This window comes from Liolophura sinensis, chromosome 9 (assembly GCF_032854445.1).
Source record: "Liolophura sinensis isolate JHLJ2023 chromosome 9, CUHK_Ljap_v2, whole genome shotgun sequence".
Classification (NCBI taxonomy): domain Eukaryota; kingdom Metazoa; phylum Mollusca; class Polyplacophora; order Chitonida; family Chitonidae; genus Liolophura; species Liolophura sinensis.
In genome coordinates this window covers 19,237,492-19,261,212 of record NC_088303.1, presented here as the reverse complement: position 1 = coordinate 19,261,212, position 23,721 = coordinate 19,237,492, and the positions used below count along the sequence as shown (strand labels likewise).

The window sequence follows — 23,721 nt, the reverse complement described above, 5'->3', positions numbered from 1 at the left end:
GCCCGCAATGTATAGTGATTTGATCGTGATAAAATATATTTTTTACACTCATGATTTTCATGATTATTTGAACATAATGGCATGGTAGCGAATATTTGGAGATGTCTCCGTGTTTTGAGTGGCGGTGTGCTCGTAAAATGTAACAGCAAAATTTTGACGACATTCAGTGTTTGACACTTCATTGGTTCACGTTTTCCCTTCTTAAACCTTAGATGCATGAGCTCAGTGCCGAACTTATATTCAACAAGTTCCCGTTATAGAGAGATTTAATAGCGACCCGTTGTTCGCCATGGTTAACATGGAGGGCTATGCGACCATGGTCAATCTGAAGTACATGTGGAACAACACTGGCGCGTGTTTATGTGCAGTACATTCCCACATCCGTGCCCGTGGTGTGAGCAGTGGGCGTCGAAGTTCTCAAATGTATGCAGAGAACTAACGCTGGAATAACGCACAGTTGAAGAAAGACCTTTAACCGGTCTGTGAGGGACAACTTTAATGATGAAAACACCTTGGAAAGTTGTTTTGACAGTAGGAGTAGGAGTTTTCTTGCTGTCGTCTTGTCCCAGTTTGAGTGCAAGTGAGCAACAGAGGGATGTGGATGCTGATAAATGCCTCATCTGGGGACCGGGTCTGATTGCCCGTGTCGTTCTGCCAGTCCGGTACTTCTTCATCCAGGCTGTGGACAGTGATAACCAAAAGTGAGATTTTGTCTTGTGTTGAAACTGTGTACACTTTATGAGTTTTTAATGCAAGAAAGTTTAATACTTTTGTAGAACCAAAATGCAAGTCTAACCTTTTGGATCTGAAAGTTGAAACTGGAAATGATCAGTAATTACTTGCTGATGATTGTGTTACAGTTTTCTGTAAGACATTCAACCTACATGTAGATCTACATATATTTTCTGTATATTATATGTCTGAAGCCCCCAGTCAAATAAAGTAAATAAACTGGCAGTTGGAAACCACATTGATTGATCCTTTTGTTAGGGGATTAGCCACTTCTCAGATGTTCTATTTTGTGAAAGGCTGGTTCTTCAATGAATTGACATCACTCTACCACATGTATGAAGACCTCAACTTGAAAATTTCTAATAAATTATATATCTGACTATTATGGAGATTTACACTAAAATGTCTTCATGAAGAAAACCTGCACAATCTTACACAATAACAGGTGAAGACTTGACATTTTTGCAAAATTTGAAAGTGTTGCAATTCACATTTTAAATTAAGATCTGTTAATGTACCAGAAATCTTGGTACTAATTGTTCAAACCGTCATATTTCTTTTTTAAACATTTTATATGTCAAATTTACGTAAGTATACATGCATCTGTTATTATCAATATACTATATACTTGGTTTATTATTTCCTTGTATGCAATTCTCCAAACTGGTATTCTGCACCAAGTAACAATGGTAACATGATATCCACCTTGTGGTCGGCTACAGGCTGTTATGCTTGACTGATTCGCATGTCTTGAATTAATTGTTTGATTTACCATTTGGGACATGACCTGAGAGTTAATCAAGCAGAACAGCCTATAACAGACAATTGTACTGCAAAGTGTATCATACAATTAATAATGAAAAGGTATATTTTGAAATTTGGTGGACATTTGTAAAATTGTATGTACGCCTTAATCTTATGATGAATAACAGTCAGAAATTATAGTATATAAATTAATTAACAGACGAAAGTTTGTACAGTGGTGGCCAGGGTGGATTTACTGTTTAGTGAATGATACATTTTTGTCTTTTTTGAAATTTTTGTCATCATGTGTATTAAATATACAATTAAGTGGGCAGACATTAGAGTAATCATGCACAACAAGTGGGTGGTAATTTAATGAACTGAGCACTGTTAACAATGTTATGTGAAGGTACTGTGCAAAGAGGAATGTCAACGGTCAGTGTAAAACCCTGGGATTTCTTCCCCCTCTCTCATTGATAAGTTGTGATATGTACGTATGTTAATACAACAGGGAAGCTGATGCATAAATTGACACTAATGAGCATATGGGTAAGTGTGTTATATATAGCTTAACAATCAGCTTCCTGAAACATACCAGACGTTTAATGATTTAAATGTTTCCGTATACCTGGGGCTATGCTGATTGACTTGAAGGTCAGCTTGGAAAAGTTTTTTTGCGGTACATGTACTTACAACATACATTTACCTTTCTTCTAACAAAGTAGTGTGACTCCCTTCAGATGCACCATTTTTCCAAGACCACTGTGCTAAAAATCCCCATTTTTCAGTCAGATGCACTATTGTGGTAAAACCACCTTTGTTTTCATATGACTGAAAAATTGTTAAGAAACTCAAATTCAAACTCCACAGTGTGCACTCTTTTTCTAAAAAAAACTGTGTGGCAAGAATCACCACCTTCAGAAGCACCATTCTTCTAACACCACTGTGTGCTAATGATCCCCACCTTCAGATGCACCATTCTTCTAACACCACTGTGTGCTAATGATCCCCACCTTCGGATACGCCATTCTCCTAACACCACAGTGTGCTAAGAATCCCCCACCTGCAGATGCACCATTCTTCTAACACCACTGTGTGGCAAGAATCACCACCTTCAGATGCACCATTCTTTTAACTCCACTGTGTGCTAATGATCCCCACCTTCGGATACGCCATTCTCCTAACACCACAGTGTGCTAAGAATCCCCCACCTGCAGATGCACCATTCTTCTAACACCACTGTGTGCTAAGAATCCCCCACCTGCAGATGCGCCACTCTTCTAACATCACTGTGTGCTAAGAATCCTCACCTTCAGATGCATCATTCTCCTAACACCACGGTGTGCTAAGAACCCCCACATCCAGATGCACCAGTCTTCTTACACCACTGTGTGCTAAGAATCCCCCACACCCAGATGCACCAGTCTTCTAACACCACTGTGTGCTAAGAATCCTCACCTTCAGATGTACCATTCTTCTAACACCACTGTGTACTAAGAATCCCCCACCTGCAGATGCGCCACTCTTCTAACACCACAGTGTGCTAAGAATCCCCATATTCAGAAGCACCATTCTTCTAACACCACTGTGTGCTAAGAATCCCCCACCTGCAGATGCATCAGTCTTCTAACACCACTGTGTGCTAAGAATCCCCCACCTGCAGATGCACTAGTCTTCTAACACCACTGTGTGCTAAGAATCCTCACCTTCAGATGCACCATTCTTCTAACACCACTGTGTGCTAAGAATCCCCCACCTGCAGATGCATCAGTCTTCTAACACCACTGTGTGCTAAGAATCCCCCACCTGCAGATGCACCATTCTTCTAACACCACTGTGTGCTAAGAATCCCCATATTCAGATGCACCATTCTTCTAACATCACGGTGTGCTAAGAATCCCCCACCTGCAGATGCACCATTCTTCCAACACTGTTAGTGTGCATCCCAACCTTCTAATGCACTGTGCTTGTAACACTGCCGTGTGCTTCTGCACCTTGAGTCACAACGGAAAAATACATGCAAATACTGTACATGTAGAATGATATATGTACAGTAGGTATTTACAAGCATAAAACTTTCTAACAAGGCCTTCTTGTCTGCGCAGATGCCTACTGATGTGATATGGGTAGAATCAATGAATAATTAATTATGTTCATTGACAGCCTTCCTACTGAATTCATTTTTCTCTCCTATTAAGGTGTAAGCCTAAAAGTTTTCAATTTGAATACATTATGTATATCACTGCCCTGATATCCTACATGTACTTTTTTGCAAAGAAATGATAGAATGAATTTTATTTCGCCCTATGAAATAATACCTAGTTGTTTGGGTTGGAATTTAAAATGTAATACTTATTCAATAATTACAAAAGTCTGAAAAAAAAGGTATTGCAGATACGAATTAGTGGTTTAAGAGCTACTCCAGTTCTAAAGCCTTCACATGTACGTGTATTTTTAAAAGTAAAGGTTAAATGGTAATTAAAGAGTCAAGAAAATGAAGACTGCTTTCTTAAAATTATAGCTAATTATTACAATACCAGTACTGTACCAGTATGAAGGCCAACACATCAGTCATTGCTGACATAACCTCATCTATTTCTATATTCTCCATGTCATTTCAGCCAAATTGCCTTAATGTCCTATCTGGCTGATTTAACGTCACATTCAGCAATATTTTCACATCACATCAGGCAGAAACTATCAAAGGTTTTAGTTCTGAAAACACTTCAATTACACCTATACTACAGTCTCATTCGACATAACCCTTTATGCACCACATTGACATATTCGTTCTGTTAGGCTTCCTAAGTATTCAGTCTAATTTTTCTCAGAAGGAGGGTAGGTCTTAACAGGATACATCAAAAGGTACTATAAAATGAAGAGTATGCATGGTTTTGAGAAAAATGAAGCAGATTTGGCAAAAAAAAAATAGAAAAAAAATTTCATTTTTGAGGCATATTTTATGTTTCTTAATAACTCACTATTTTACGCATATTTGCGGTAAGTGGTTGGAAATAAAACGTCATCAGCGAACATACTGGGAATGCAAACCCAGCTCTCAACACAGGCCCATGTGGGGCCCTTGCCCCCAAAAAGTTGTTTTGACAGCTATCACTGTTGACATCACTACAGTATGCTGCTTAATTTCCAGACTGACCACTGCCAGGACCTTAGGAAAACTGTAGTTTAAAGCCATTTTCATTCTGGGAAGAAGAGAGCTGAGAAGCTTTTTTGTACTTTTCTAGGTTAGGCCACATTATATACTGTGTATTAAGAAATACAAACCATGTGTTTCATGTATCCTTTAAAGTACATTTTGTGACCGAAGACACCATTGTCTGCTGTCCACTTATACAGGTATATGAAAATGTATGTCAAGGGCACAAGTGAACACATTACTTCCACATGCTTGTGTGAAACCTTACAAGTATCACATGACTTTGCATTGTGCTATGAACAACATATGATTTGTGAAATTCAAGGCTAAATTTGCCTCTCAGGTAGCAGATCTGTTCACTTGTCATTGGTTGACATTTGTTTGGCTGCTCCTTTAGTTTGCCAGCAGACATGCATACAGTGACTGGCTGTTGTGGTAGATACATGTAAAGGTGTACATACTTCCTTTGCATGACCTATTTTTACACCAATATCAGAGACATGTTATTGAAACAGGAATCAGCCTTATTGCTGTCTTGATTGAGATGCCAATTACTCTAACATGTTGTCCTGTGGCCATCTTTTTTCCCTTCTAAGTTCACTTCTAAGAGTCCCAACTGAGAATTAAATGTGCTTCTTTTTTCTTTCCATCATTCATTCTACCATTCTACAGCATACAACTGTGACATACAGTTTTTTTATTTTGTTTTTCTCTTTGCATCATTGAACAGTAGAGATGAATTTTCTACTTTTCATTAAGTGATGTCACACTGAAGATTATGCTAACATAAGAGGGCTTTGTAATAACTGGACCAGTTTTGTGAACATGTTCTTGTATATATACATGTATTTTGTTGAACATTGTATCCTTTAACTGATAGATTATTATGTTGTATCCTCAGCCTGACAGATTCAGTCGGGGACAAGGCGTTTAGTGTCAACCTGTACAACTCACAGACAGGCGCAGGCGTGCGAGCATGGATACAGGTCCTGGACCGCCATGACGGGTCATACATTGTTCGGTACAGACTGTACGAGTCCACAAAGGACATGAAGGTCAGCATAATGTACAACAGCAAGCACGTGGCCCAATCTCCATACAGTCTGAATGGTAAGTCATAGGTGAGGTAATGAACAACTTTGTCTGTTATTACTTTTTTGGCAAACTATATTTATAATCCTCATTTTGATGGACATGTCCAGGTCATATCTAGAAACAATAATTGATGGCTCGTATTACAAACTTCAATGAGGTACAGAATTGATTCTGTTGGGCTGGTGTCCAAGATAGGCTATATGCCCTGCCTAAGCTGAGTGTAAGGTACGGTACATTTATTCAAACGTGACCAAGGTTGCAAGATTTAACACAGGGAACACTATGTCAGTTGTCAGCGTCGATTCTTTGTATAGGATAGAGGTCCTTATGAAAAGACGTTTTCTTCATCAATAAGTACTTTGGAATTAAAGCCTGTGATTGGCTGAAAACACCATCAATAGCCAATCAGTCGTCTAAATCCCTTTAAAGGTGACATTGTGACAGTGCATAGAGAAATTTTATAACATGCAGCTCAAAATGATGCATTCTGAGAACGTTGAAGTCTGTGAGTGAATGAAATGCATGTGAAAACTGCACTTTATGTTGGTAAGCCATCGTAGTTTTGTTCAGTTTACTTGTTAGTTTTAATATAACTTTCCAGTGACTAGTTTTTTCTGAACTAAAATGGCTCTTGATATGGCCTTGCATGTGTACTCACTCAAAACTTGGATGTGAGCGATTTTGACAATAAATATATAAATTTATTATAAATTTATTTATATATTAATGCTGGCGGTCTCTTAGCAATGCAGTGACTGTGTGTTGAACTCCAGGTAATACTGGCCGCCGGCGTATTAATGAAGAGTACAGCATACTATTAAAGATCTTCCTGAGTTTTACAGGTGTGTACCGATTGATTAGCCATTTGTATTAAGGGTAAAAATGTAAAAGCTTGCTCATTACTGCTGGTGTAAATGCACCCACTGTATCATGAGAGCAACAGTGAGGAAAGGGAAAATTTCACAGGTTTTTCCACAAGCATTTTGATAACCTATTAAACAATTTATATACGTTACAAAACCTCAGACTAATTTTACTGATGTGGATGCAGACTGAAAATTACACTCAATCTTAAAGAGCATATTGGTATAATGTATTTAAAGAAAAGGAAGATTTAAAGGACTCTCTTGATATGAACAGGAGCAAAAAGTGTACAATGGTGCAATAAGGCTGTTTACGCGGTCTTACATGAATTTTGTTTGTTTTCCACCTGTGAGCTTATGACACACACAGGCTCTTGGTTTATTCTGTTTTACTCCATTTTAATGTGAAATATTCTTACAAACCCTTCTGTTAGTCATTGAGCTACATGTATTAAGGAGTGTGCACGTGCTGACAGTCTGAGGTAGAGAAAGCATTGATGACATGTTGCACTGCCTGAAGTTATGCTATTATTTTCCACCAATGATATGGAGTGACAGATGAAACTGACACGACCATTATCAGGCTGGGAGAGGGTTTGTAAGATGAGACTGTGTGAGAACAGTTTGTCTGTTCTAAGATATTCACTCCCTGTGGGCATTTTGTAGCATTGAATGCTTATTGATTACATGGTATTGTGCTGCAGCCGCATAATGGCTGGGCCATCGAGCACTGCTGAATAATCTGAATAACAAGTATCGTTAATCTAATGACTCTGCAGCCTCTGTGGAGAAAAACTGTAATCAATCTTCTTGTGGCGAAATGAGCTGGAAATGCATTGGAAATTGATCAGAACATAAATCGGGCTATGTCAGCTTGCAAATCATCCACACAATGAAATGTCACTGAAATACCAGGCAAAGGTTTTTGGAGGTTAATGTGTATCATGCTAGTTAAAGGATACATGAAACGCTTGCTTCACACTTCTTCATATGAGTATAGGATATGGCCAAACATATTGAAGTACATGTATGAAAAAGCTTCTCAGCTTTCATATTGGTGTTGTGGCGATGTCAATGGTGATAGCTGTCAAAACAACTTCGTCGAGGGGAGAGCCCGAATTGGGAGCACTAAGCTGATCACGCATTACCAGTATGTACATTGATGAAGTCATTTCCAAATATTCCCAATCACTGATGAAAAATATGAAAAGAACAGAGTGGCTTTTAGGAAATATAAATATGGCTCTTATATGAAAAAAATTGTCTCATCTCTTTTCATTTTCCTTAAAACCATACTCTTTACTATATAGTCCCTATTCATGTATCCTTTAAATATTTAATGTGACTTGCATCATTTAACAGGCTATATTGAAAACATGCAGGGCTTACTTTTGTTAAGAGACGCTTAGCCTAATATCTACTGTGAGCGAGTAACAGGAGCCTCTGTCTAACTTCATGTGTCTTTACAAGAAGTTACTGTAGAATTCCCAGCACTTGACACTATTGATTCTTCACTCATTGTGCGTTACTGAACTGGTTGTATACCAGCTATTGTTCCTTCAGTACTAGTATGACATACAGACAGACGTTGTATGCCATACAGACAGACATTGTATGACATACAGACAGACCGTATGCCATACAGACATCATATGACATATAGACAGACCGTATGACAGACATCATATGACATACAGGCAGATGTTCATGTACCTATATGTAACATATAGGTTTTCAGCAGATTTTAGGTTGAACCCTTGTGTGTTGGTTGGAAAAAACTGCACCTCCCAAAAAGAGAAACAAAAATGTTTCAAAAATAAGCAACATAAGCCCAAATTGTCCAACTTCGTTTGTTGCCTAACAGTTTGACGAAACCAACAGGCTGAAGTTTTCGTGTTTGGTGTGTTCAGCATCCATTTACATATACTGTAATTCCTGTACCTTTTCGCATATGAAATAGCAACTTGCAATTTATGCACATTTATAATTTAACAAAACTGCATTGGTTGGATTGGATAATTTCAGGGCTTTGCAAAAGTATAATCTTATTAGTCAACACAGAATGATGCCTTTAGTATGCTTGAATAAACACCTTGCAAACATGCAAAAAGGTTGAAAAATTACAGTAGTCATTTAGTGTGGCAGCATAATTACGTCAGTGTGCTAGAAGGGTGTGAGGTACAGGGTGTATCAACAAGAATTTTACCCCCCCCCCCCCCCCCCCGCCTTGTTCTCTTATATTGTCTTTGTTTGCTGAGACATTATCGTAACTGGGTGGTATCCAGATACCAACAATGCTTCCATGGCCGAGCGTTTAGCTTGCCAGCGTGGCATTGTATCTCAGGAGCCTCCAACCTATGTAGTCGTTGTGAGCTGAAGCTGACTTCCTCTCTGGCTATACATGTACGTGGGAAGGCCTGCCAGCAACCTGCATATGGTTGTGGGTTTCCCCTGGACTCTGCCCGGTTTACTACCAGCATAATGCTGGCCACCATGGTATAGGTGAAATATTATTGAGTACGGCATAAAACACCATGCAATTAAATAAATAAGTTTATTTATTTGATTTTTGTTGTTGTACTTAAGAATATTTCACTTATACGACGGTAGCCAGTGTTCTCGTGGGAGGACACAGGGCAGAGCCCGGGGGAAACCCACAACCATCCACAGGTTGCTGGCAGACCTTCCCACGTATATGTATAACCAGAGAGGAAGTCAGCTTCAGCTCTCAACGACTGCATAGGTGCGAGGCTCCTGAGATACAGTGCCACGGCCAGAGAGGAAACCAGCATGAGCTGGACAAACTCACAGTGTCAAATAAATAAATAACTCCACCTAATATATGTAGGTTATGTAATTCTGAAAGTACACTGTCTTGCTTGCTATCTAGAGCTTCCTGACTGATTATCTCTGTGTTACCTGAGAGAAAGGCTTTGAGCTGATTGTATCAGAATGACAAAGGATGTCATCAATCATTAATCTTAATTGATGTTATCTGCGCATCTGTATACTTCTTGTTAAGATTACATTACCTACATGTACCTGCTGGGCCATGGACTGCCTTCTTCATGGACACATAAGGACTTTGCCACATGTTCTCATAGTTTAACATGTTTTGTCATCTGCATGCAACACAAGGGTAGTATGTGAATAGTAAATATTGGCAGTAACATTTGGTGATGAATATCTTGACTGTGACCTATATCTCTAATTATTTGAGGAAAGCTTGAACTAGTCATTTTACAATATATCGTAATGTATGAAAATGTGTGATATAATATAATCATTTCTTCGCTACTAAATTGTATATTTAGTCCAGTAATTAAGACTTCTTCAGGAGCCTAATGGTTAGAGCTTCCGCCTCGAAGTCGGGAGATCCCACATCAAATCCGGATCAGGTCATACCGAAGACTGAAAAAATGGTGCATTCTGCTGCTTCGCTTGGCGTTCAGCACTGAGAGGTTAGAGCAAGGAAACAAGACTGGTTGGCTCGGTGTCCATATAATGTGACTGGGTGAGGATATCATGTCCGGTGTCTTAGGCATGATACTTTAGTGGGGGTAGCACTTTGACGGCATGAACTTGCCCTTCCATACGAAGACACAGAATATGTACAAATGTTGTCATATGACTAAAAAATTGTGAAGTAGAAGGTAAAACGTCAAGCAAGCAAGCCATATAGTTTTCAACACTTTCTACATCTTAGTTCAAGTTATCATACTCAAAGGGTATTAATGAAGAAGATTTTAAGAAATTAGGCCTTGTATTGATAACAATGTATATGGTTTGAACATTTATTTCTGAAATTCTTCAACCTTTCTGCATGTTTGCAAGGTATTTCTTCAAGCATATTCTGAAGGCATTAGTCTCTGTTCACTGATAAAATTATACTTTTTGTGAAGCCCTGAAATGGGCCAATTCAAAGATTGTAGTTTTGCTTCTTAAATTAAATTAAAATGTGCATAAATTACACTGAAAGTTTGCTTTTTCATATGCGAAAAGGTTTATGAATTAGAGTATATACCATATATATGATCATAATGTACATGTATTATAACACACAGCTGCTTTAAGATACAGTTACATGTATGTGTGGGTATATAATACATGGAAATTACAGTAACCAGTCCATATGAAACTTCTTGTGTGCCTCACTTATTGATTCTCCGTAAACAGCTGGGTTTGGTTGTCCTTTTGTTTCCTAACTGCAGTCACATAGAAGGAGGTAATGGAGACTCAGCTCTCTTTAATAAGTCATGTCACAGTTGCTAATCTTTCCCTGTCACATCTGGGTGGGGATTTGCTGAAAGACAGAGCTTTATCTAAGGTATAAAGAGTTGGCTGTGGTGAGAAGATCCCGATTCCACAAGATGAAGTACGTGTGTACAATTGATACATCTGACATGAAGGCAGTCTCAGCCGCGGGGGGTATATTGACGTGAAAAATGTTGTCAATAAGTTAGGGAGATTAAAGAACTGATGGACACCTGGAGAGTTGCTCTTTTTGTTTTCTCTCCCGCATCTGACGCTAAGAAAACTTGAGTAACATGAGAGATGACATATTGTACCTTTAAAGTGTTGTAATCAATAGGGGAGTTTTGAGTTCAAACTCCTTTATCCTTTAAAGAGAAAAAAAGTTGTACTCTGCGATGTGACCTGTCAGAAATGTTCGGCATGTATTTTTGATTTGATCAGTTCACAAAACAGCTGTTTAGTGCAGGTGAAAAAATTTAGGATTTAAGCTTTTGTGGACGTAAAAAATCTCTTAAGGAAGCCTCATTTGTGTCACCAGAACATGATGAGACAGGTGATCGATAAATGAATATGATCAAAGTTGCCTAACATGTTTTACAAATCACATGATACAGTAGGACTTACTTTACTTTTAGGGACAAAATAGTACTAACTTGAATCTTACCCAGTAGAATACACTCCAAACAAAAAAAACAAAAAAACAAAAAAAAAAGGAACAGTGATCCAGCCCTTACAATACTTTACTAACTGAGATCTTTAGTATACATTTATACATTTACATATATATATAATTTATGCATTAGTAGTTAGGTTTATGTGTGGAGGAATCTAGAGTGCTTGGAGTAAAACCACCTGATAAATAACTTGAGTTTATGCTGCAGCCAAGGTCCTAAAATGTGACCCAATTGGCTTGATAGTCGCAGCAAACCATTGCTTTAAAATAACCATCGGAGTTTTAAAATATGACTGAAACAAGCAGCATTCAGCTCTTAATTTTAAGGTTATCATTGCACTTTGGACCTTGGGTTAGAAGAGAACTTCAGGTTATGATTGCCCTACATTTCCTGCCTGTGATGCCTGAAAAACACAAGTTAAGTTTTGGTTGTAGGCTACATATACATGTATGTTTTGTAAATGTGGGTGTATGGTTGTCTAAAGGTTTAACAAGGGCTTCAGGAAAGATCAGTAATACAGAAAATAAATACGTTAATATTATTATTATATTGTTAGTCCCCTACTGCCTTAATGATATCCTGAAGTTTTCAGTTAGGTAGATTTTAGATTTGTTTATTTGTAAAACTGTGACACAGCATTCCAGTTCAGTGCACCCATTTACAGCTTTAAACTTTGAAGATGCTGAAAATTATATTAAGGCATGCCAGTACAAAAACACTCAATATTTGGGCTACATGTAGGTATATATAGCTGAGTTTAGAGTTCATGGTCAATGTATGTCCTTTGTCTGTGAAGACAGTCGCAGGCACCTTGCTGATAGTCACACACAAAAAGATAGTCACCTGAGCTTCACCTTATAGGTAGTTAAATAATAAAGACACAGAAACATAATACGTCCCCACCATTAGTGGGCTCCGGAACCCTTGTCAGATCAGGATAGATAGCTGTTAGAAATCCAACTCCTTTGTCAAGAGCTTGAGCCCAGGGGTGCCTGTCCCTGTGTTCTGTGATCATCCATCCATCAAACTTACTGGACTCGTGTAATTATAATATTCATGATATGTCTGGTATGTTACCAGTCAAGTATTCACTTGTATGGCTTCACCACAGTTATTGACTATGGTAACAGAGATTAAAAATGTGTTAAGAGTTAATCTGTGGGAATCCATTTAGATTATGATCTGTTTTTTGTACTTTTCAGGCATGGTGTACCATGAGAAATGTTATTGCCCTGCTAAAGATATAACCAAGTGGCTCAAGACGATGAACTGCCCAAAGACCTACAGTCAGATTGAGGAAGATTTATCTCCCTTTACAACTGTTGATACAGATGCAGTGGCCAACAGTGCTATTAATAGGTTCAACAAGGCTGGAATGCATAGTTTGTGTCAGTACAGAATTATTGACAACAAGGTAAGAGATTGTGAATAAGCCATGGGATTTAACAGGCAGGGGGTTAAAAAGAGCCCTGAGTTGAATATTTGAGATGTGTGCTCCCTTTCAAGTTAGAACTCTTTTATAGCGAAAGGTAAAGAGGTCCTACTGTACTATGTAAGCTGTGAAGAATGTTAGGCAACTATTATTGACCGCATGTGCTATAACATGGGCGACTGAAGAAAGTTTCACAAACATTATTTAGAGTTGTCGAATGATGGAGAAAATCAAGGACTGAACATTTTTGAACTTGAGAAGATTCTAACACAAAGAGAGGTCTGTTGTCCCTCTGGAACACAGTGAGATAAGTGATTGGTAAATTAATGTCAACAAAGGTTGTCTGACATTTTCAAACCACATGATACAGTACGACTTTTTTTTTTATACCATATAACGTCAAAGGAGTTTGAACTTAAAACTCTTTTGCATTGCAGTTTGGTCGCTCGCGCGGTCAGGCAGCCTTTGATGTCCAATGTATGATACTGCGCCTCACATGGCGTCTGCGAGCGGGGCTTAGGGTGAACTGCCTCGAAAGGGATCCTGTCATGCACACTTACTTTGAGTAAAAAGCGTGAACTCCAAATTCTGCGCACAACATGTAGATGTAGTAAGGTCTTATTTGTGCGTCTAAGTGAGCATTTTAATCACATCTATAGGACTATTGTATCGGACAACATAGTATGTAAAGGACAGGCATATTTATTGATCTGTCGGGAAAATCTTTTATTTTTTCACTATTTTATGGTGTACATAGTGTGGTAAAATTATGTTTTACAAGTGGCTGACAGGTTATGGTCTCGGGAGCTCAATTTTTTTTAAAGATGACTGAAAATTGAGAAAACTGATCATTTGATATATGTGGACCTTTTTCAAAAATATCCAAAACTGGTCATGTTTGAGTTTCATAAACGCACATTTCCGCACAACTAACAGTCTATAGTTTAGAAAAACAAGATCGGGGAAATACTTAATTGAATGTGCACATGTGGCAATTTAGCACCCCATGAGCGGTTGCTTACCAAGTTTTTGTAGACACTACATTCCCATATTTCTTGAAGTTATTTATTATTTCAGTCCCACTGATCTTAAAAAAATAACTCTCTGAAGAGGATTACCTGCTGTGAATACACGCCTCTGCTGAATGTTTATAAGCTTCCTGCTAATGTTTGTCTGTATAATCCGTGAACCATTGCTTATGGAGACATTTGCAAGGGCAGCATTCTATAGTGTACCATCGTGGCAGGGGATAATAAACTTTCGTGCATTGAAATGGAATGTGGGCAATTCCAACTCCCACCAGACGGGAATGTCGTCTGTTGTGAGCAAGCGACACATGACTGGGTGCATTCTTTTTGCCCCAGGCATCACAAGCTGCTATAGTCTCTAGAACGCATGCGTGAAGACCTGGCACAAGGCAGACTGGCTAATCCACTGGTAAATCAAATCCCGAGTCCTGCTGTGACGGTATCGCACATTGAGCACTTTGAAGAGCTTGAGTTGTTCCTCCTTGTATACATACCTTTGTGATTCAAACATATTTTCAGAGCATTAGTCCATGCAGTTTCATAAAGTTATACGTTTTTGTGAAGACCCTAAACTGGCCAAAAAAACTGATATAGTTTTATCTCCGAAGGCATATTAAGAACATGCAAAAGTGAGCTGAAAGTTGCTTTTTCAATTGGGAAGGAAAGGTTGAGGAGATAGGTAGCTAGTGGGTGGCTCAGATGGTTAAAGCTCTTTATTGTTGCAAATGTCAGGACCTTGTTCATTGAGGTAGCATTTTCCATGCCAGTTTTCACTGTTTCAGCAGTGTCTCTGTCAGTATATCTGTCAGAGTTCAGTGGTTTCTTCCTGATGCTATGGTTTTCTCCTGGCACTCTGGTTACTCTGGTTTCTTCCTGGCATGCTGGTTTTCTCCTGGCACTCTGGTTACTCTGGTTTCTTCCTGGCATGCTGGTTTTCTCTGGCACTCTGGTTTTTTGAAAATCTTACAGATGATGTTAGACCTATCAACTGAACCATAACATATTTCAACCTGTTCATTAAATTTCAGATTTACAGAAAAACATATGGTCAGCATGTAGGTTTCAAGATGTTTATGGATAACATCCTTTTGTCTATTACCAGAAAGGTAAGGATGGTTGAAGTGTATGTGACCTGATGTGTAATCCACAGGTTGTCTCTGAGATGGCAGGGTATTCTGCACAGACTACAAAATGTGATTCTATCATTGATTGTCCTTTTGCAAATCCCAGGAAATGCAGACTTTAGTACATTATAAATACTGTAAAGGAACACATACAAGTAGTATTTGAGCTAAATTTTCAAACGTCACCATTACTCATTTCAACAGATAATATCCTCCTGTAAAAACGTGAGTTACGTCCCAAAAGGAATATTTTATAACCTTAATTTGTCCCTAAAACTGCTTTTTTTTTTTACATGTGAGGTTTTAAATTCACTTGCAACTCTCATTTTACCAGAGTAAGTTTAAGTGAAACTTGTATGTTTTGCTTCAGAAATTCTCTTTAATTTGCCTTAATCATTTAATTAGAAAATTTTGTATGTCTTTTACAGGTGACTCTGCCCAACATGGAATTTTTCACAAATCTAGGTGACTGGCCATTGGAGAAGAGGAAGATTAGTGAGAGTCCTATACCTTTGTTTTCCTGGTGTGGCTCAAATGATACTAGAGATATTGTCATGCCTACATACGATGTGACGGAGTCAACGCTTGAAATGCTGGGAAGGTTTGTACTCATTTGAGCCATCAGAGATATTGTAATGCCAGCTTATTGTGTAACGGAGTGAGCACTTGAAATGTTGGGAAGGTTTGTACTCATTTGACCCACCAGAGATATTGTAATGCCAGCTTACTGTGTGATGGAGTCAACACTTGAAATGCTAGGAAGGTTTGTACTCGTATGACTTATCAAATGATACAAGAGATGTTGTAGTGCCTACATACGATGTGATGGAATCAATACTTGAAATGCTGGGAAGGTTTTTACTCGTATGACCTATCAGAGATATTGTAATGCCTACTTATGATGTGACGGAGTCAACACTTGAAATGCTGGGAAGGTTTGTACTTGTGTGACCCATCAGAGATATTGTAATGCCAACTTACTGTGTGATGGAGTCAGTAGTTGAAATGCTGGGAAGGTTTGTACTCGTATGACCTATCAGAGATATTGTCAGGCCACCTTACTGTGTGATGGAGTAAACACTTGAAATCCTGGGAAGGTTTGTACTCGTATGACCTATCAGAGATATTGTAATGCCTACTTATGATGTGACGGAGTCAACACTTGAAATGCTGGGAAGGTTTGTACTTGTGTGACCCATCAGAGATATTGTAATGCCAACTTACTGTGTGATGGAGTCAACACTTGAAATGCTGGGAAGGTTTGTACTCGTATGACCTATCAGAGATATTGTCAGGCCAGCTTACTGTGTGATGGAGTCAACACTTGAAATGTTGGGAAGGTTTGTACTCGTATGACCTATCAGAGATATTGTAATGCCAGCTTACTGTGTGATGGAGTCAACACTTGAAATGCTGGGAAGGTTTGTACTTGTATGACTCGTCAGAGATATTGTAATGCCAGCTTACTGTGTGATGGAGTCAACACTTGAAATGCTGGGAAGGTTTGTACTTGTATGACTTATCAAATGATACAAGAGATGTTGTAGTGCCTACATACGATGTGATGGAGTCAGTACTTGAAATACGGGGAAGGTTTGTACTTGTATGACCCATCAGAGATATTGCCATGCCTACTTATGATGTGACGGAGTCAACACTTGAAATGCTGGGAAGGTTTGTACTTGTGTGACCCATCAGATCTACACTGTATTGTGATGCCAGCTTACTGTGTAACAGAGTGAGTGCTTGAAAAGTTGGGAAGATTTGTATTAATTCGACCTATCAAAAAATGATATCAGAGACTCCTCCATACAATATGATGGAATTAATGCATTGGCAAGTAAGCCCAGGCCTCAGAGTCGTTGATTCAAACCCCACCAAGGTCGCCATGTCACATATTGCCAATTTGTTTCTGCACCTTTCAGAACCACCCTGGACCTCTTCGCTGTGCAAGCTAACACAGGACCAAAGTGGGAGGAGAAGACACAGAAGGCATTTTGGCGAGGTCGTGATAGTAGAGAAGAAAGGCTGCAACTGACAGTCATGGCCAGGAAACACCCGGACCTTATAGATGCTGCTCTCACACACATGTTCTTCTTTCCCAAAAATGAAGAAAAATATGGAAAACTTGTCAAATCTGTATCATTCTTTGATTTTTTTAAGGTGCGTATTTTAGTATTTTATCATATTAATGTGTTGCAATTGTACATTTGCATGTGTACCTTAACTGCGCACATCTTACATCTCTGTTTGTGACATTTTCTGAAGATACATAATTTGTGTTCAAACAAGTTTCCTGGTATAATGATTTGAAAGTGTTAGAAACTCTGTCAGAAGCTCCCTTAAGTCACACAGTTACAGATGTTCATAAAGAGTGGGAAGACCCTTATTGTTTTATTACAGAAGAGGCCCTGTTCACATTTGAACCAGTGATCAAACAACTTTACACTGCAAGTGATAATCATTTACAACTGAAGAGGGAAAGTACAGTTGTGGGTTAGCCCATAATCTTGTGGGAACAGGCTTTGGTCTAATGACCGGAGGTGATTGCTTTTCAATTGCTTGAACACCAGAGGTGTGGGTTCAAACCCAGCATTGGTGTGGGAATTTGTAAATCCCCCGGCTTTCACGGCTTGTGGGATCTTGGTGACAGTAAACAGTTAACAACACTGAGGATCCCCCCAATCCCCCATTACATAATGGTTTTAAAATGCTATTATCACATATGTTTTTGTGCATGCTTTATTGTTCCAGTACAAATACCAGGTCAACATTGATGGGACAGTGGCAGCATATCGGTTGCCTTATCTTTTAGCAGGAGACTCACTAGTCTTGAAACAAGAGTCATCCTACTACGAGTTTTTCTACAGAGATTTGGTACCAGATGTACATTATGTTCCTTTTAAGCGGGATCTCAGTAACTTATTAGACAAGTTGAAATGGGCCAAGGACCATGACGATGAGGTAAGTCTGTTAATTGACACTGGTCTTTCGTTCATAAGGTACATACTGCACTACCTACATGCACTGGTTGTATTTTGACCAGCCTATATACTGACACACATTGAAAGTACAATGCATAAAAGTTGGTAAAATTTGTATGTAATTGAAGCAATAAAACATAACATTTGTGAGTGATGAAGACTTAATCTGTCAGCACAATATTCTTATTTGACTGGTCTTCCTCTATGGTCCTGAATGGTAGTCTTTTAGTGGATATAAACATAGGTAAGGTACTGTCTTTCACTTTAAGGTGTAAATGCAGATACATTTGTACGGCATGCCTCATCTTGGATGTTTCTAAGGAAGCATTACAGTGCAACTGAACAGCAGCAAAAATGTGATGGACTTTCAGGCTATGATGATTAACCATCACTGTTTCACAATTTAACTTTCTGATCATCATTTCAGGCCAAAGAAATTGCGAAAAACGGCCAGGAGTTTGTCCGCCAGAATCTCCAACCTTCTAGTATATTTTGCTACCATGTGATACTGTTCCAGGTAAGACTGAAAACAGGGAATGCAGTACATATTCAGGATGTGTGACAAGGTGTAGATGTATTTATTCTCCTGTTGCCAAGCAGTATCAGGGGATCTAGCATCTTTCAAGTCTGTCCATGCTAAGATCCATTTTAACTCTGATCTGCTCGGCTTACAATTGTCAAACTTTGTGTACAGTCAACATATTACACCCTAGGAGGAGATGTAATGTTAGCAGATTTGATGCATATAAATTGTGTTGACGCGTTGTCCACTCCAATCATATTAAAGAGCTACACTTGTGTCAAAACCTCTGTGTTTTTAAACGTAAGGTTAAATAATAAGGATAGAGTTGTGCTAAATTGTAGAAAAAAAATTACAGTGTATTAAAACGTATATTCAAGGTTTCATCTCATCCTACAGAAGCGAAACTGGTTTGTTTCAAATTTCTATGTTTGCCTAACATGATGTTACTCAAGAACTCATGGCATCGCTCATGCGGACGTTTAGCCACAAATCATGCTGTACTTTCAAAGCTCTTTGCACCCTTCCAGCATAAAGTGCCTTATTCAGTTTAATAGCTGCTTGATTCAGGTCATGTAAGGATTATTATCACATCTCATGAGGAAAATTGTATGGAAACTGCTGAAGATTTTGTTTTTTGGGGACTCTTGATTTAAGGGGATTAAATAGGATCATTCATTCGAAATCTTTTTCCTTAGGGTTTCCTTTATACAGTGAATTCTTTTAATATTTCAACCCAGTTTCTGTTGAAAATGAAGTAGCACTTCAAGGTTGTTGGACATAGTGGTCCAGTTATTATCATAGTTGATTCAGGGCTCACCCAACATGCTAAGGGTGGTTGTGGATTGGGGTTGGCGGGGAGGGAGTGGAGGTCATAAATTCGGCAGATCTTCAAAGCAAGGTTAAATGATAAGAATTTATGTAGCTTCTAGTTGCTTTCCTAAGTTCTAAAAATAAATTGAATGCCTTAAATATAATAGGGTGGATTTAAGTCTTAATATTAATAACCTTAAGAAGCAGCCTACTGTCAGTCTTAATTTTCATAAGTTACAATATTTTCATTTATAAAATGGTTTTTGTTTTGCAGAAGTTTGCCAAGCTTCAGAAGTCTGCACCACAATCAGCTGATGGATTTGAGCTAGTGCCACAGCCAGATGGCCATGATGCTTACTGTGACTGCACCAGGCGCAAGAAAAAGGTGAGTCAAAGCATCATTTCAGAGCAATGACCAGGAGCCTCTTACCAATGCGGCCGCTGTGAGTTCTAGTCCATAGAAAGGTCTGCCAGCGGATGGTCGTGGGTTTTCCCTGGGCTCTGTCCAATTTCCTCCCACCATAATGCTAGCCGCTATTGCATTAGTGTAATATTCTTAAGTATGGCTTAAAACACCAATCAAATAAATAAATAAATAAACTAATTTTTATAATAAATAGCTGTATTTCGTCCTGTATAGATTGTAGGTCTTAAATTCAAATATCATGTGGCTTAATGGTAAGGTGAGTGACACCCAACCCTGGCAGTGGATTCTTACCTCGCCCTGGACAAGAATGTTTACTTCTGTTGTTCATAAGGCTGTGTGTGTAATAAGCAGTTGACAGTGCTGATGAAGCCATTTGCACAGTTTATCAGTTGTTGAAGACAATTTGACTTATGCTGATATGGTGTGCCTCACACTGTTGAAAGTTAGCCAGTAACTTGCCAAAGGTTGGTGGTTTACCAGAAACACTTCAGATTGCTACACTTACAAAACTGATTACTATCTTATATATTGAAAGTGGCATAAAACACCATTCAAATAAATAAATAAATTAATATATATATATATATATATTGAAAATATCAATATCTGCATTGAATTTATAAAAATACACCCCAGGATCAAGAGCAGGATGATCAAGACCTTAAAATTCTAGAGTACAGAGTTAAACAAGTCAAATGAATCAGAAGTGTAAATCTTCTAGAAGATAAAGAGGCTAACTACATGTAATTCTCATCTTTTTCAGAGGAAAGAAGAGTTATAATGACGATCAAGTACAAAGATTGGTGAATGGAGACTTTCTGTCATTCAGGACTCAGTCATCTTTATTTTCATATTCAAGAATTTTATCCAGGTGACTTTCGAATGCTGCCAGGTGATGCTTTCAGTATTACTTTTACACATCTTATATGCCCAATTCCTTAAGCTGTTATGTTTAGATTCTTGAGTGGCCATTGAGAGATTGAGTCCACTGTAGGACATGTTTTTTAACATTGCAGCAAGGGTTTCACTCCCATGTTTTCATTTTCTTATGGTTTGTTTAAAAACTTTGTTATTGAATGGCAGCATCTTTTGTCAGCAGACAGATTTTGGATGTGACTTCTGCAAACGTTCTGACATGTGATTGAGTTTGCAGAGATAGATGGTAATGCTCTTTATGAAAACAACTGTTTACATGCAAGATGATTTCATCTTCATCTAGTATTGTTTTTTTCTCACTTTCTTACTGTGGTACTTTTCTGTGTGAGATATTTTTGGTATATAGCGTCAATCATTTCTTTACCTGCAATGTACATGAACATGCTAACTTGTTTCGCATCTTTTGTTTTTGTACTCTTGTCTGTTGTTCTTAATGGTTGATGACTCGTGCACATATATGTACATGTACATTTGCAGTGCCTTAATGTCATCCACTATACATCTTTATGGCAACATTGTTTTAATCTGTTACCGATTTTTGAGATTTTGAGATGAATTTTCATTTTGGTCAACTAGTATTTCGTTCCCCCTAGAAACATGTATGCTTGTAAGAAATATCACGTTTTGTATGAATTTGCTGTGTTATAAAATTATCTAGTCAACGTGAATTATATTTCATAGGCAGTTATGCAAAACTTACAAAGCAATTGTTTGTGTGATATATTCACATCTGGAATTAGACCTTGTTAAAATTGTTGTATATTTTTGGGAGAGAGATTTAAGAGAAAAAAACAGTTAAGGCAGGTTTGCTTGTTTACCAAAATGTATAACTTACAATAACACTGTCAAGTGATAATGATGCTTTAATCTGTTAGTGTTGTTTTTTTCTGCAAAATCAATTGATGATATCATGCTGTGTTTTAGCACCAGTGTATGTTGTATGAGCGCATCTAGGGGAATTAAAAATTGGAGATTTTTATGTATACATGCATTTACAATGCTGTTCATCAAATGTTCATGCAAGGTGTTGTTTGAATAGAAGTTTGTCATTTTGAAATTTCATTACTTGTCTGAATATCATTTTTGTTAGCAAATGAAATGGCCAATGAAATCAAGGTTGAGGGAACAGCTTTTTGTTGCAATTTATTCAATGCAGTTACTTAGGGTCAAATCCTGTCATTCAGAGATTCTAGCCAGATAGGCTGCCATTTTGTCTGATCAGAATATTCAAAGTGCTTTGTTCTTGCTTGTAGTTAACTCTGAATGTGATGTGAAAGTCCTACAGCACACACTCCTGTGTTATGTTGTTAAGTAATAGTGTTGATACTGTAGAAGTTCGTAATTTCTTTGAAGACTTAGAAAAGCCATATGCCACCAAATGAAGCTGTTAATTAAAGCAGCAGCAGGGATAGTGATCATCAAAGAGATGGCTTCATTGTCACCTTAACATCATCTTTCTCTTCTGTGTAATGTACTGCCAAGACAGCCATCTGCTTGGCCACCACCAGCAGAACCGCCTTTCATCTTTGTCATTTTATTAACATACACTTTAGAAAGTCATTACTGGTGGATTCAAGTTTACAATTGAAAACTTTTGTTGCAAGTTTCTTCATTCAAGGTGTCATTTTTTGACTTCACTTTACAGTTCAAAGCTCTATTTTAAGTCAATCAAGGGAGAGAATTGCATTTCTTATTCCCTTTATATAATACATAAAAAAAAGTACTAACTTTACGTATATGTACATGCACATCATGTAACTTTGTGATACGTGGAAGATAGGAAATGATTATATTTCAGTGATATTCTACATCATCATTATAACTGATGCCGTGATTAAACAATGTATGGTCTTAAATCAGTTTATTTGAACATTTCAGATTATATGGGTGAAATATTTCCTAATGCCTACTTAACCGAGCAAATTTTAACGATTTCTCCCTTGTTGTGTAGGGCAGTGTTTTCTACACCTAGTTTCAGACTACAGTATTACGCAGTGATGAATCAGTTGTGATATGGCATTTCCATTCTACAATACCGCTGGTTTAACCACATGTCCATGCCAGTGTTACAATATATCCTGTCAGTCATAGCACACACGGCATTAAGTAAAACATGGTGAAATTCTGTAACACAGGTCCTGGGTGCATTGAGTGGTTGGTTTCGTGTAAAGCTAATACACATAGCTTGTATTGCAATTTCACCATGTCTATATGTACCAATTGTATTTGTAGTGCAAAAGTGCTTTGTTTCCTATGCAGATTTGATCTCGCCTGTAAGCTCTCAGCCGCCACTCAGACTGGAGTACTGGTAAAACATTGATCTGAGAAGTGCCATAGTTGCCTCTATATGTACATGTATCTAAATATTGGTTTCTGAGCAAAAATTTACTTACAATAAAAAGAAAACCCAAAATTTCACCTAAGACCAAGTTGCAAATCTTGCCACATTCTGAGATTTCTGTGGATCTTATTAAGGTGTTTCATTAGAAGGTACGATGGTATTCTGCTGAAAACTGTAAGCCGAAAGTACTAATTTAGGACATTCACCATATTCTTCCTCAGTATGTATTAACCAGTGGGTTGATGAAAACATTTGGATTTGAGGATTGATAATCAATTTGAAATGAGTCCTTCTTTCTCTTGTCAAAAGCCATAACTGTGTGCTGGTTCTAGCGTGATCTTGCCACAGTATGCCAGAGTAAAGTACTACAAATGTGGTACTAACCCCAATTTGACACATTTGTCTTTTTTTTTCTGTGAAAGTCAGTTGTAGGAAAAGCTGCCTTGCTTCTCCATGTTCAACATTAGTCATATATACTGGTTGATCCAGTCTCTAACGGACATATTTAACATCTAGTACCAAGTTACATTTATATGCGACTTTCAGATACTCCAACTGTACACCTTCCATAAATATACATGGTAAACATTGACTACT

At 38.0% G+C, this 23,721-nt stretch overlaps 1 protein-coding gene across 1 annotated transcript; it reads left to right on the top strand.

The window, feature by feature from the left end:
• The first annotated feature begins 247 nt into the window (after nucleotides 1–247).
• On the top strand, nucleotides 248–23,692 carry LOC135475847 (protein O-glucosyltransferase 2-like). Its single transcript, XM_064755788.1, has 10 exons — nucleotides 248–701; nucleotides 5,535–5,743; nucleotides 12,722–12,933; nucleotides 15,008–15,085; nucleotides 15,532–15,704; nucleotides 17,029–17,266; nucleotides 17,858–18,067; nucleotides 18,515–18,604; nucleotides 19,695–19,805; nucleotides 20,611–23,692. Exons 1-10 carry the CDS (start codon nucleotides 499–501, stop codon nucleotides 20,626–20,628), a joined length of 1,542 nt encoding a protein of 513 aa, XP_064611858.1. The 5' UTR covers nucleotides 248–498; the 3' UTR covers nucleotides 20,629–23,692.
• The last annotated feature ends 29 nt before the right edge of the window (nucleotides 23,693–23,721 follow it).

Bases quoted from the DNA above. Each gene is read 5' to 3' on its own strand.
- LOC135475847 (XM_064755788.1), top strand. From the start codon at position 499: ATGATGAAAACACCTTGGAAAGTTGTTTTGACAGTAGGAGTAGGAGTT. The intron at 12,934-15,007 runs GTAAGAGATTGT...ATTAAATTTCAG, and splicing joins ACAGAATTATTGACAACAAG to ATTTACAGAAAAACATATGG. The intron at 17,267-17,857 runs GTGCGTATTTTA...TTATTGTTCCAG, and splicing joins CATTCTTTGATTTTTTTAAG to TACAAATACCAGGTCAACAT.